Consider the following 14844-nt stretch of genomic DNA (forward strand, 5'->3'; position numbering starts at 1 on the left):
TCCTCCTTGAAAACACTTAGCAGGCGCACTCCTTCCTGTTCACCCACTAACACCGTGACTCTAATACTTGCCTGAAATATATCCTTTATGTCCTGGCCATCTCTCAGGGCTCCACGGAGCTTCAACCGTAAGGGCGTAGGGACTATTTAGAAACCTAAACGTTTCTTCTATTGAGCCGTTATTTCTGATGTGTTCGCAGTGAGAACAGTGGTGTCTTTTCTTTTAGGTAAGTATTGTGTCAGTTTGCATAGGTTTATGGAAAATATTCGAAGATACACACAGGACACTATTTTGGGGATCCTGGTTCCTTCAAGACATGGCTTCCCACTCCTTGTATAAGTTGCTTATTTGAGAGGTATAGAAGAAGATAGAACTTTTTAACCTTTAGAGTGGTAAGATACTAATTATGTGCTTTGTCTGCAAGCCACACCTAATATATATATTTTTAATTATATAGCTAATATAATATTTATATATAATGTGTGGATATGTACATATATACATATAATATATATTATAGATGCTATATATAAATATTACATACACATAATGTTCTATCACGAGCTGATGTACATGGATGTACGTAGCGCTTTTGGCCTACAACTTTAAGAAGAACTACGATTTGCAGGATATGGCGTTACCTCCTCTCTCAGCTCTTCTTCTCCAAATGCCAGGCACGCTTCAAGGCCCCGGAAGCCTTGCCTTGTATATGAAGCTCTTACCCTTGCGAGGCCTTCTATAGTGGAACTCAAATCTGTGACAAACACAGTGCTCCTGTACCACACACTCCAGCCACGTTAACCCGATGACATCCACGAAGCAGGTGCTCCCCAACTACCTGTTGGTACCAAGCGTGTGCAAAGGAGCCGCGCACCTCCTAGCGCGGCGCCCTGTACCTGCGAGCATGGTTCTCCGCGCGCACCCCACGTCGGCACCTGTCCCCACGTCCGTGTTGTTTCTCTGTCACGGCCGCTCTTCCTGGCATCGCCTCCTGCTCGCCGCAGACTTCACAGCCCTGACCCAGTGTTCCGGCTTCTCCTGAAGGGCTCTCGAAGTCCCTACAGTTCGGCTGCCATTTCCGCAGTTAACAGACGCTGCCTCCTACCGTAATTCTTTGTGTATACCCTGATCGCTTCATCAGAGAAGGAAAACTCTGACTCCAAAAAACCTCCGCTGCCTTGCGGCATACCTCTTCAGGGGAAAGGCTAAGGGAGTAAACCCCGACAGAAAATCCGGAGCCGGAGTCCCTAAGGCGGTTTGACGTTGTAGTCAACACCGGCAACTCCTGCGGCGCACCTGAAGCCAAGCTGTATTGACTCCGTCTTTCCCTTGGACCCTTCAGCTGCGAAGAGAGGGGGGGTCTGCTGCATGGGCAACAGCAGACCCTCCATATCACCCTGCCCAGGCTCTGTAGCTTCAGCTTCACTGGAGAGGACACTCCAGCGTCATCGCAAGATGTCGATTCAACACGGGAGGAGACAGATACCGTGTCACTCCCGAGTCGGACTGCACAGCCATTCTCGGCGGTGCAGATAGACTCTTAAGAAGCTACACCATCGTCTCTCGAGACGGACGGCTGCCGACGACGACGACCCTGATCGCTTCACTCAGGGTAAGTTCCTTGAGGAGAGAATTACTGAGCCCGTCGTAACCCTAAATTCGATCTTAGAAAAGAGAAAGCTCTGGGGGAAAAAACCTGTACGTTGAATTTGTTGAATTAACTAGTCCAGTCCACCCTGATCTATTCTTTTTCAGTGCATCCTGCCCATTAGTATTCGTCACACAATCTAGACCTGAAAGCTATACAGTCATTAATTTCTAGACATTTATCACAACCCAGCTAGACTCAGCTTTTGTGGGGCAGGCCTGCTCCCACCGCAGGCTGCTGAGGTCACAGAGCATGCTCGGGTGTGGACTGACGGAAATAGAACTAAGAGGAGCTCGCTGGTAACAGGCACTTTTCTGAAGACTCTTCACATGCATCAGACCTCTAAGCAGAGCTCCCATTAAACACACCTCCCAGAAGGAGCTGTTCAGATGCAGCCAGCAGAGAGGCCAGCCCTGGGAAGCCCTCTGAAGGGAGGCCCTGTGGGTCACTCCTGACCCTGGAATAAGACATTCTCCCCGAGACCATGTAATGTGCCCTGAGGAGCAGACGCAGAGACGAGAGACGGTGAGAGAGGACCTGTTGCGACACTGCAGCTAATACAATGGTGGCACTGTTCAGTGTTGCATGCTCATCACGTTTCCCGTAGGGCAATTAGACTTAATAAAAAAGCCTCTCAGGGCCAGTATACTTCTAATTGCTCACCTGCCCAGGCAAGAAAATCTCTGCTCGACAGCCTAAGTGCCAACCTTCCCCAGGCACAGGGATCTGTCACCTTCTCCCAGCTCCTGGCGATGTTTCCGCAGGGGACACTCCCCAGGTCCCTTACTCAGCAGGGCCATGTCTTTTACTCACGGCCCAGAACTCGAATGAGTGGATGGTGAAACCCAGTAGTGTTTTCTGCTTTAAAAAAAAATCCTCACCTGTATTTTTAGTCTATCTTATACAATGGGAGAGGAAATAAAAGTAAAACGATTTGGCTACCATCCGGACCTGGCGTGGCCCACGAATGTTGTCTGACATGCGATGCCCGCTGTGACGCATGATCTCTTTGGCTAAATACATCAGAGAGATGGCCAGAAGGGTGTGCTCATGTTTGAACACGCTCATCTATCTACACCTTCTTACAGAAACATCAGGCAGCATCTGTAACAATCCCAGGCCACTGTAAGGTGGAATTCTGCAGTAGCCACGTACCTCAAAGGAATTCTGGTTAGCCCACTAAGCAAAGAAACAAAGCAAACAAGCAAACAAAAACTTATCATTAAGCAAAATAAAAGGCAAACATGAAGCCAGCGAGTGGTGTTGTTTTCTCCACTTTCCTTCTGAAGCTAAAGGTTTAGGTCAAAGCTAAAATGTCAAAGCAGCTGACATAGATACTCGCAGGTTACAGCCTCTCTAGGTCTAAATTGTAACCTGAGCTCCAGTCTTTCAGCTGGGGATACATTTTTTTAAAAGATACACCTTTAAAGATTTCCTTTGCCATACTTTTCATTTCACAGATTTTTAAAATTCCTCAAGCCGTGCCCAGTGGGATGAAAGTCACCTTAACGCAGCAAGTCGAGATGAAGCCACCATGGTTTTGGAATAGCAAGGACCTCAGCTGTCACCCTTTGGCTTGGAACCAGGGTCTAAAACCAGCCTTAAGAAAAGCTGCTGAAACGGAGCCTGCGATTCTCTCTCTGTCTGACTTGCACAATGTTGACATTATAACGCCAGAGAGACCCGAAAATATTTCAAACAATTATGGCTTCTTTTCTATAAATATTTTTAACGTGCTTTAAGAGATAAAAGAACATATTTTACCTTTTTTGTTTTCCTAGTTACCCTAGTTGCCCTCAGCAGCTCACTGCTACAAACTTATTTTGGGCTCCAAGTTCAGGGAGGGCACCTGAAGGCACCACCTCTGCTATGAAGCTGTGTTTTCCAACACGAGCTGCCCGGTGGGTCGGGGGTCAGCTGCTCTTAAAGCAACAGTGGGAAGTGTCCCAGCTTAGGAGAACTAGACCGTTTCTCTCCTCTATGCCAGGAAACAAGTCAAGTACCCAAGACAATTTTTCAAAAAGGCCCCTGCCCCTTTGTGAACACAGTTTTCTTTCTGGACAGAAAAACCTGTCTTCCCACTTCCTTTCATGACCCTTTCTTGTTCTGAGACATAAGTTTGAACAGATTGAGACTTTTCCACTAGGAAGAGGGTACAGGCAAGGAAGATCTGCAGAGGTGGCCAGGGAAGCTCAGGATTTCTGACTATATTATTCACTATTTCAAGAGTCTCTTCCTTCATACTTAGCCAAAGGATAATCACCCAGAAAGGAAGATGTGAAATTTACTTGAAAGCTGCAATTTCCACTGTCCGAGAATATGATTAAGAGGCCTTCATCCTGAGCTCTGCAAAGAGGCTGTGCTAGCCTCCATCACAGATGAGCTAGGGATCAGTAGGTTAATAACCCTTCAGCGTAATTCCAGTGTCTTCCCCAGAGCCTGAGGACTAAGAGGCCTGGCTTGCCTTCACATAAACACCCTCAGCATGATCTGCAGCATTTATTTTTGACGTGGACACACCAGATGCCAAAGCTGGCTACTGTGTTCCTGGCAAAATATCGAGTTTATGATTTTAAAGGTAAGTTTCCTATTTGTTGCTATTTAAACTTACATATTTTGATTAAACCAACCAAAGAACTCAGACTTCACAAAGAGAGTTCACTGTTATTTCAAAACACTGTGGATGGAAATGGGAAAGCAGAACTCACCATCACGCCCAGGAAGAGCATCACTTGAGCCAGCTACTGCCAAGGTCAACAGCAGCTTCCAGAGATCCATACCTGTAGGACCTGCAATCACACAAAAAAAGCATAAGATGAAGCCAACTCAAAGCAGACCATTACCATTAAATGCTGTTTAAAGACTTTAAGCTGAAAATGAGCTGACATGCCTGTCAGTTCTAGAAGAAATCCTAGTCAGTCTTCCAATGCCCCCAGAGTCTCATATTTTTCCCCTTTTCACGAGAGCCAACAGCAGGTGGTGATAAATTTTACTCCCCGTCGGGGCTGGCCTCAGGAAATAACATGGGCCCTAGAGGTATTCACGCCCTGGCCCAGAGCCATAGAACTACCCCACTACAAATAACCTCCACGCACTGCCCCCCAATAATGGGGCCAGTGTGGTTTGCTTTCACTGGCACCGGAGAGAGAAAAGCTTGTCCGCAGTATCACCAAGCCTGGGCCTGGAGCTGGACGGGCTATAAAAGGACAAACTAAACAACCCGCTGTAATAGTAAAACTTCTCCAGTGCGATTCCCCGTGAACAAAAGACCTCAATTAACACTCAACCTACGAAGCTAACAAGCCATCCAAGGAGGCTCAGCTGGAGAGCAGCAGAAAGGGGAAGGTGAGGAGCCAAAGAAAACAAACCTTCTGCCCAGGTGGCCTCCCTAGGACACCTGCTAGCCTCCTGGGTTTTTAAGTAGCTTTAGGAGGAATGTGAACTCCTCAGGCTCACGCAAGGGTCAGTTCGTGCCTCTAGCTGCTTGGAATCCCAAGTGTGGCCACACCTTGAGCCCGTCCTTCAGGTTGATGAGCGGGGCATCAGATCGGCATGCCTCGGCCGGCAGTCCCCTTTGCCTGGGGGACATAAGCTTCTTTGCACTAAATGAACCAGGTGTCCCCTTCCAAGATCTCTGAGGGGGCGAGTTTGGGCTGATTCTAAATGAACTCAGTGCACTGCCCTTTGGAGAGCTGTTGCAGCACCGAATGGATGTCACTGTTCCCATAAAATGTCACAGGTCACTGAGGAGACATGCCTGGTCCTCACCCTGGGAGCTCCACCAGGTCTCTCTGGGCCTCATTTTTGTTATTGTACGTTCTTGACAACAATGAGATAGCCCTTCCCACAACCCCTCATCAGGCTGGAATGATGGACAAGAATGTTTGTTTTCATGGGTAATGGCTGCATCATGCTGAATAGGTTTAAAATGTCTCCGGTTCTATACTTGCATTTCTAGACAATGAACAAAACATCATTTAAAAAGAAAAATTTATTTATTTGTTTTTAGAGAGAGGGGATGGGAGGGAGAAAGAGAGGGAGAGAAGCTCCGATTGGCTGCCTCTTGCACGCCCCCAACCAGGGACCAGCCTGCAACCCAGGCATGTACCCTGATCAGAATCGAAGCGGCGACCTTCTGCTTTGCAGGACAACACCCAACTCGCTGAGCCACAGCAGGTCAGGGCACCCATCACATTTTTGTTCCATATAACATTGTGTTCTTAAAACAATTCAAGAAAACGCATCTCTACATAAACGGAATCTCTTCCTGTGTCTGAACCCCCTCACACACACTCCCCGGGAGTCCCTGATAGGACCGAAGGGACCGTGCAGATGAACACACTTCGTGGTTTACATCGCTAACCTGCGAGGCCCTGCCGAATGGCCTCGCACCATCCTCATCTGCTCGGCCGGTGGGAATCACTGAGCCTGTCTCCCTAGGTCAGTGGTTCTCACCCTTCCTAATGCCGCGGCCCTTTAATACAGTTCCTCCTGTTGTGGTGACCCCCAACCGTAAAATTATTTTTGTTGCTAGTTCATAACTGTAATTTTGCTACTGTTATGAATCGTAATGTAAATATCTGATATGCAGACTGTATTTTCATTGTTACAAATTGAACATAATTAAAGCATAGTGATCAATCACAAAAACAATATGTAATTATATATATGTTTTCCGATGGTCTTAGGCAACCCCTGTGAAAGGGTCGTTCGACCCCCAGAGGGGTCGCAACCCACAGGTTGAGAACCGCTGCCCTAGGTCCTCTGCTCCTGGGTGAATAGTTCGAGGCCTGCCGCAGAAGCTCATAAAAAGGCTAAAAACAAATATGTTAATGGGCTCAAAACGCCACCCGGTTGGTAACTGGATATTTCCTTTTAAATTTCATTTTTTAAGTATTTTTTTAAAGTAGGAAACACTGTGCGGAGCAGGACTCTGCAATACAGAGTGAGCCTTCCCTGCCACGCCTCGCACACTTGGTGGCAGGCCCAGGAGCCTGCAGGGGCACACGCGCTCTGGCCGTCTGGTGGTAACTGGTTCCCAGTGCCCAGGCTGTGCGTTTGCTTCCTCGCTGACTCGGGGTATAAAGACACTGGCATGTCTCAGAGGGGGGCTTCCGCTGGTTTGGAGGCCACCTCTCCGGGCAAGTCCCAGAGACAGGGCAGACGCCAGACTCATGTGAATTTTGCTTCAGGGGAATAGTAGCTGCTGCCTGCCCCTGCCCACATGCTTGGAAGCTGCAGCCCGCATGGGAACTTCACTTCCCTCAAATAACAACGTGTAACAGAGTGAAATGCTCCCTCTGCCTCTATCTTATCTCCAGCCTGAGCGTCTCCCTCCACCTCCAGGTGAAGAACTCCTGCCCTAGGTATGCTAATGATCAGAGGAATGCTGCCTGAGGGTTGTGCTTTTGGCAAAGATTTGCAGAAGCCTCAGTCAGGACCAGGACCGGTCAGCAAGGCCAAGGAACGGGGGACACACAGATTTAGACATTTCTTGCTCTGCCCTGCCTTCCTGTCGGTGCGCTGAGGGGACAGGACCTTTTGCCCCACTCCCCCTCCCCTCTAGTGGCAGAAAAGACGCCTGAATTGTGGGCTCTCTTCAGATGGACTTGCGGAAGCTCTAAGGCACCCCCATCTCCTCCAGCTGCCAGTGTCCCGCATCAATCAGCCTTTCCTTACTTCAAACTCTGATATTTTGAATATTGGCTTTTGACGTGTTCAGCACACGAACCTTGAACTGGTAACAGACTGATTATCACAATTCCGCTATGCACCAAGCACATTTGCATAGAAAACATTGTATCTCACAAAGCAAACAAAGAGATCGGAATTCCCTAAAGCAAAATTAAACAGGACTCTGTCAGCATGCACACTCCTACAGTGGGGAAAAAAGGAGGTATTTAAAACTGTCATTGTCCCAGTTAGAGATGAGACCAGCCCACTGCCCCAGACAGCGTTGCCGGGGATCCGGTGTGGACTCTGCACTGAGGGTGGGAACAGAGAAGAGAGTAAGCACATGGGGCTGCTTTGCTAAGAGCTGGTTGCTCCGTGAGAGACCAATGCTCTCTCCTTGCACTGGCGCCGGCTCAGGGGAGCGGGGAATGGAGGTGGGTGAACTTCCCCTCTGAGCCTCAGGGAACCCAGACCAGTGGCCATTCCGGTCGATGGCATTGTAAGCTGTCCCCTTCTGCTTTGCCGAGTTCTGTGTGGCAGCTTCTAGACGAGAGGATCCGTCTTTCCTAGGCTCTGGGTGAGATAAAACACCCCTCGGAGAGGACAGAGCGCCACACACAGAGTTCGGAACTTGACTGTGATCGACCGGTAAGGTGGCAAATGTGAGCAGGAGCAAGTCCCATGAGTCCCCCTCCCCAGCACCACAGCCGAAGGAGAGGCAGGCACTGGCCAGAGGAGTATACAGAATTGTCCACTTGTCTTGTCTACTGGGTTTTTTAAGTTTGCAATATTTTTTCTAGGGAAAAGCCCTCTCCAAATTTCTAACGACATCTATGCATTCCTTGGCTATAACCTCATGGCAAAACGTGCACTTGCGGGGGGCAGACCAGCTTCTACTCCCGTGTAATGAAACACCCCATCCCACCGCCAGAGCCCGAGGCATTCTGCCTGCTCCCCGCTCCCTCAAGGGAGAGCCAGCTGCAAAGCCGTGGGATCTGGCTGGCCAGAGGTTTCATTCTGTAGACTGCCCAGCCGAGGAGGCCTCCACATTAGTGAGGCCTAGGATATGCTGACTTTTATTTCTTGGCTATAAAACAGTCCATAAACACATGAGAAGAAATGGAAATTAAATATTATTCCAACATGTTATAACCAACTCCAGGCAAAGAAAACAATTGGTCTCATTCTCTTTAATTTAAAATTAGCAAGTGTTGGTGGAACTCCGAGCGCCTGGTAGCATTGTGCAAGGCACAGCGATGAAAATCGGGGTTCCTGACTTCAGGGAGGAGGCAAGACAGGCGCATGTGAGTGGGAAAAGCAGCGTACCTACCCATGGAAGGTCATAGTTGGGGAAAAATCAGCCACTGAGGGCAGGGGCTGCAAATGAGAATAAAGTGACCGATGAGATTGGGATGGGTTAGAAAAAGGAAGAGGTATGGGCAAACCTTTGCTCTGGGTAAAAGCTCAGACTGTGCCCACGTTGTGGGTGTGGGTCTAGGTTCTGATGAGTTCCGGGTGGTTGTCAGAGAGGGCTGGTGAGCTAGGGAACAAGGTTCGGAACTAGGAATACCGGGGACTGAGATTAGATTGCAGCTCATGTTAATCAGAAACTCCTTCAAGGTTTGGTTTAGGTAAATCAGGTGCACAAGTGAATTTTCTCAGCAGAAATTTTCCTCTTGTACCTTCTTAACTCAGTATCACTGAGAAATACAAGATTTGGTGCTGACTGGATGTTACAGAAGATGACGGAGACGTGTGTCTGTCCCAAATGACTGAGCGCAGAGCACGTGTGAATGAGAATCAGGACTTGGGGATCTGAGTGGTCCAGAGGGAGGAGGAGGTCACGTGACCGTCTTGGCTAGTTGGTGTTGAAGGTATTATGAGACTTGTGGAAATGGTAGACATTGAAGGCAGGAGACCAAAGACTGAAAGGAGGTCCTTCCTGGATGTCAGTGATATCTACACAGAGATGATGAGCATCAGATGCATTTAATGGGAAGACTAGACTATTTCATGATGAACCACACAGCACTCTGATTAAAAGTAGTATTAAAAAGTATACAGGGAAGGATGTGTGCATATCTGGTTTATAATTTGGCACAAAATGAACCACCACCTCAGACTACGTACACGCCCTTGTTGGTATCAAGCCTTTCAAAGAAAAGTGGTCAAAAGCATCCCTAGAAGTATGATGCTAGCATATTAATATATGGGAGGAATAAAATGATGGGTTTAGTTGCTTGTAGTCTTATTAAGGCAAAATAGCAAATGGCAGCTGAGTTGATCAGAAACAATGCTTTTCCTAATTTTCGCTTTATCGATCTAGCTACCCTAATACCGAAAATGAGCTGATAAAAAAATGACCACAGAAGCAGAATTGTTATATTGCAAAACCAAGACTCTAGGTAGATAATCTCATAAATGTGTACTTTCTGACACTGGTGTTGATTAGTCATGAAATATTGCAAAACTGAATCTCATTGACTTTCTGGTGAAGCTTTGCTAAAAACTCAGCAGTAGAAAAAGATGAGGCTGATCCAAAGGATATTTGAAATAACCCATTCTAATTAGCAACAGGAATTTTATTCGAACTGTTGGCATTCAGAGTTCTTGTCCCACTTCGTATGGTGGTGGTCATTTGAAATCTGACCCTAAATGCCTGAGGTCAACTTATTTCCTTCCTGTCCGTGCAGGAGAAAAAGTTCACAGACATGATCGACCCAACTACTTGTGCTGAGATTTCTCTCTTCTCAGCATGCAGTGGGGAATACAGGACGAGAGGGCATTTTAAATGTGTAAGGGATGAAGGGAAACCAGCCTTTCAGAGCAACATACGGTAGGTGTCCTTTTTAAATAAAACAAATAAAGCATACATGGCAGGTACCTGTGCTGACCAATTCAGTCACCAGCAGTCTCATGTGGCTACCGAGCCCTTGAAATGTGGCTCATGAAACCATGGAATTAAATCAGCTAACTCGTATTTCATTGCAATTAAATAATTAAATTAAGTAATTAAGTATATTTGGAACAGGTTGGATATATGACTCTGCTCTTTCTGCAGCAGATGTTATGAAATAAAAAAACAGAGAAAGTGTTTCTGATGAAAATTGAAAATTTAAATCGGTATGTGCTGCAAGTATAAAATATACATGAATTATGAGGTCTTGGTACAAAAGAAGGATGCAAAGTATTTCAATAATGTCAATGTTGACTCTATGTTAAAATCATATTTTAGTTGTTGGGTTAAATCAAACATTATTAAAGATTAGTCTCCTCTGTTTTTAATTTTTTAAATGTGATCAGTAGAAAATGTTAAATCACATACATGGCTTGCATTACGTTTTATATTTCTATTTTACCAAATTGATATAAACATTTTATGGTTTGTATGTTTGTATTTGCACTCGTAAATATTGAACTGCTACAGTGAACATATCTGCTTCTGTAAAAAAACAATGCACATAATAAAACTTTACATGTCTAATGACATATAAAATCATGATGATTATGGTTGAAGAGGCCCTTCCAGATGCAGTGTGATGGGGACCGGAGATGCACTGGAGAGTGAGAGAGGGTTATGCTTATAGAAGGTCCTTCTTAGGGCAGCCAGTGTGCCTTTGTTTCCCTTCAGAAGTGTGACAAGTCACATTCTCTCTCCTTTGAGTCACAGTGGTGTACTGATAAATATTTAATAACTGTTTGTCTGGAATAGAGGGCCATGGTACGTCGCACTTGCCAATTTCTATGGTGTAAACACTTCTACCAAGTCAGGAACCTGGATTAACCAGGTCACTGGGTTCCCTGAAGTCACTGCGTGTGGCCTCCCAGGTCAGCACCCACGGGACCCAGCACGGCATCAGTGGGGAAAGCGAGCCACGCTGTCAAGGTTCCATGCAGGTAACAGGTACAAACATGAAGCAATCTGCTGACATGGGTGCCAGAGACACCAGATGTGAGAGACAGTGCTTCTGAGTGGACCCTGGACAACTGATTTCATCCGATGCCATCTGTTTCACTGTCAGCTGATCACATTTAGTTAATAATCATTCATAGATGCTTTTCCGGGTCTTTGGAAATTAACACTGGCCTCTATCTCAGATGCTATCTTTGAGCTTCACGTACAGACAGGGTAAGCTTAGGGGTTAAGAGCGTGTATTCTGGAGTTAGAGAGAGCTAGGTTCAAATCCTGCTTTTCCCAAACCTCAGTTTACTCACCTCTAATACAGGGGTAATAACCGCATTACCTTTTTCATAAAAAGAAAAAATCAGAAGGGGTTCATTTATTTAAGCACTTGGTATACCTTCTGCCTGTCTCCAATAAATGCTAGTCGCTGTTTTGACTCTTCCTCATACTAGTTATGAATACACTATGTTTTATAATGTTTCCATGAAACAGATTGAGAGTGGGCTCTCATTTATGGATCATGAAATGGGAGCCTATCAGCAAATGTGTTCTTGGGCAGCCACCATACGTGGGCCTCCCTTCTTCTATCCAGCACTACATCACATGAGGGTCCGGGGAAAAGGAAGACTCATTACAGTGAAATGTGGGCCTCTCCTAGGCTAAGGCAGGAGTGCCACCCATTTTTGCTTAGGTATACTGGTAACTGCAACACCTTTGCCACAGAGGTCCAATTGCGTGGGAAAATAATTGAGAGGCTGATTTCACCCCTAATCACTCTCTCAGCTGCTGTAAGAAAAGTCTACGCTGTTGTTACTGGGTCCAGATCATTTGTTTTGCGAATCATAGATTTCTAGAGCTGAAAATTGGGTAGATGAATTTCCATGCAGGGCGATTTGGCTTGATGCCTTCTCTAGCAATGTTCTCTCCCTGTAAGAACGGAGAAGGCAGCTGGGCTCCAGGGACCTGAGTCCCTACCTCTTCCTTCCTGGAGGAGAAGAGCAATAAGGGGTGTGTCAGGACTGAGTGCTGGGTGCCGCTCCTGTCTTGGTGCGCATGGGTGTTCTGTCGGGAGCGCGCCTTGCTCAGCGCACGGGCCGTTCTCTGTGAGTTCAGCAGGAATCCGTGGCACACTGCAGCACCGGCGGTTCGCCATGGCAACGGTTCCTGCGGACGGCCGCCAGAGGCAGCCAGCCTGACGCACTCACTGCACCCAGAGATTCGCAGCGCAGGTGTGACTCTCACATCGATGAGGAAACCAATTACGTAGGTGCTTATTAGGACAAAATGTTCCTTTTTAGGCCTTACTGTACACATCGCGCCGACCAAGTCATTTTTTTTTCCAAAGCAGAATTTGAAAAAGCAAACCTCTTATTGAATTTCTGCTTTCTCTTTTTTTCCACAAGGCTCTTTTTCAAATCTAATTTTTTATTACCATGATAGATCAATAACAGGAAGAATGTGCTGTAAACAAAGATGAAGATGTTGGGAGTTTCTTTCAGACTCTCAGAAGGGAATGGGCTTTGCTGAACCTAATGTGATAGGAAATAGAGAAGCTGATGAAGACAGTTCATAGAATGACATCTTCAAATGACATCACCCTAATGAGATTACAAGCCGACAATGATTAGTACAATCACTCACAGCGTAGCAGTATGACTGCAGATCAAAAATTGGGGAGAAATTGTTCCTTTTCTCAAGTCCAAAATGGCGAAGTGGTTCTTTTAGGTCAACAAGTTGACAAACCAAGTGCGAGGCACGTGACCTCCTGGCCAAGCATCGCTAAGAGGCGGGGCCAGCAGCCCGGGCCCCGGTGCCGGTCCTGGTGACTCCGGCAGAGATTGTATCTCCGTGGGCTCAGTTTCCTCGCCGGCACGCCGTTCCACGATTTTGTCATAAGCTAAAGCCTGCGCAGTGCGATGCGGTGCAAGCTGCCATCCACTGAGGACACGTGTCCGGACGCCGCCCGGCTCCTGTCCTGTCCTTTCAGCGGGCAGCACGCTGCAGGCAGAAGCTGCGTCTTGCTGCTGTACCCCCAACGACTAGCCTTGGGCCTGCCACAGAGCAGAGGCCTCCCCCAAATCTGCGCAGTGGCTCAGTGTGCAGGGTGCCGATTTCACTCCCCGTTTACCCAGACCCTGCACATTCAGAGAGGTCAGGCGAGTCCCCCAGGCAGAATGTTTCTGGGGAAGGATTAGAACTGCACTTGAGGTCTGCCTTTCCCTTCCCATATTTCTTCTTAAGTGCCGAATCAGGCCGGATAAACACCTGTGCCGGCTATCAGGGAGATGGGAAAAACTACAGAACAGGAGAAAGTCAAGTCTGGACTTGAACCGCGGATGCGGCAGACGCCATAGCACTTCCAGTGCGCAGAGCCATCAAGGACGGCGGTGATTCACCAGGGCCGACAGAGCGGCATCATCTAGGAGCAGCGCTGCTCACGGATATAGCATTCTTCTCGAGACCCCAGAGCCTCCGGGAGCCCCTGGCCGACTTCCGGGTACATTACTTAAGAGCTAAGACGTGTGCTCTCTCCCCGCCACAGGAGCATCCCCCGCCTCCTTGAAGCCTATATGTATAAATAGAAAGAAATCTATTTGGCCAGACTGGCTGGCTCCCAGATAGAGAGATGGCAGCAGACGCAGGGCAGATCACCGTCACGTCTCATCTCCAGGACGTTTCCAACAACCGCTTCACCCTTGACGATCACGCGCGGTACCGCAGCTCGGACTCGCGCCGTGCGCAGCTAACAGCGTTCATAGCAAGTCCCCTCAAGGCAGCGCTGCGTCCCCGAAACCTAACAGAGCCACAGGTGCCCGGCATGTCTGTGATGTTGCTTTCCTGGTAACCCATTAAAAAGTAAAGAAATGGGTAAAACGAATTCTAATAATGTATCTTACTGGTCCAATATACCCCAAATATTACTATTTCATCATGTGATAGCTATGAAAAGTATTAGTGAGACATTCCACTCTTTTTCATGTGGAGTCTTTGAATCTGATGTGTAGTTCACAGCCCCTCCCAGCACCCCCCCACCCAGTTGGCACCTGCCATGTCTCTGATGCTCCATAGCCACAGGCACTGCTGTGGCCACTGCGCGACCCTGCACAGCTCCGGGACGCGGAGAGATTGTGGCCATCTCCCTGACCAGTGCAGCCCGTATCTGTGCTTGTCACTTGTGAGCAGGCTGCACTGCTACGAAGACCAACAAGTCTCTTGCCAGGTCTAGCAGTTTCTTAGAGTTTGAGAAACTATTGAAGCAAGAAGCAGGTGCTCCAAACCTCCCCCGCGCTCACGTTACGTATTGTCACTAAGCACGGATGAGACCACGAACCCTTCGTCTGTGGCACAGAGCTGGCGCAGAACACCAGATCTGCTCTGAGTTACGGGACTTGAAGTAATCGTTTCTCACCCTCAGCTGCCTTAGGTCCAAAATAGAACGTCTGGGGCTCATCAATAGTTCTCAGCCTTGGCTGCAAATTACAGCCACCTGGGGATCTGAGACACTGTGCCCTGGCTTTACCGTAGATGAGTCAGAATCTCTGGGGTGGGGCCTGAGTATTGATACTTTACCTTTTTTGTTATGTGATTCTAAAGTGCAGCTGGAACTGAGAATTACCCA

The 14844-nt window shown here is 47.5% G+C and overlaps 1 protein-coding gene across 1 annotated transcript in view; it reads right to left on the minus strand.

The window, feature by feature from the left end:
* The window catches only part of GHR (growth hormone receptor), a 215942-nt gene that overhangs the window by 108998 nt on the left and 92100 nt on the right, over window positions 1-14844 (minus strand). Inside the window, exon 2 of the mRNA XM_090276143.1 lies at window positions 4357-4437. Within this exon, the coding sequence (XP_090132269.1) occupies window positions 4357-4437 (81 nt within the window). The remainder of the gene's footprint in view (window positions 1-4356; window positions 4438-14844) is intronic.

This window comes from Furipterus horrens, unplaced genomic scaffold, assembly GCF_987537825.1.
Source record: "Furipterus horrens unplaced genomic scaffold, mFurHor1.1.pri manual_scaffold_5, whole genome shotgun sequence".
Lineage (NCBI taxonomy): Eukaryota > Metazoa > Chordata > Mammalia > Chiroptera > Furipteridae > Furipterus > Furipterus horrens.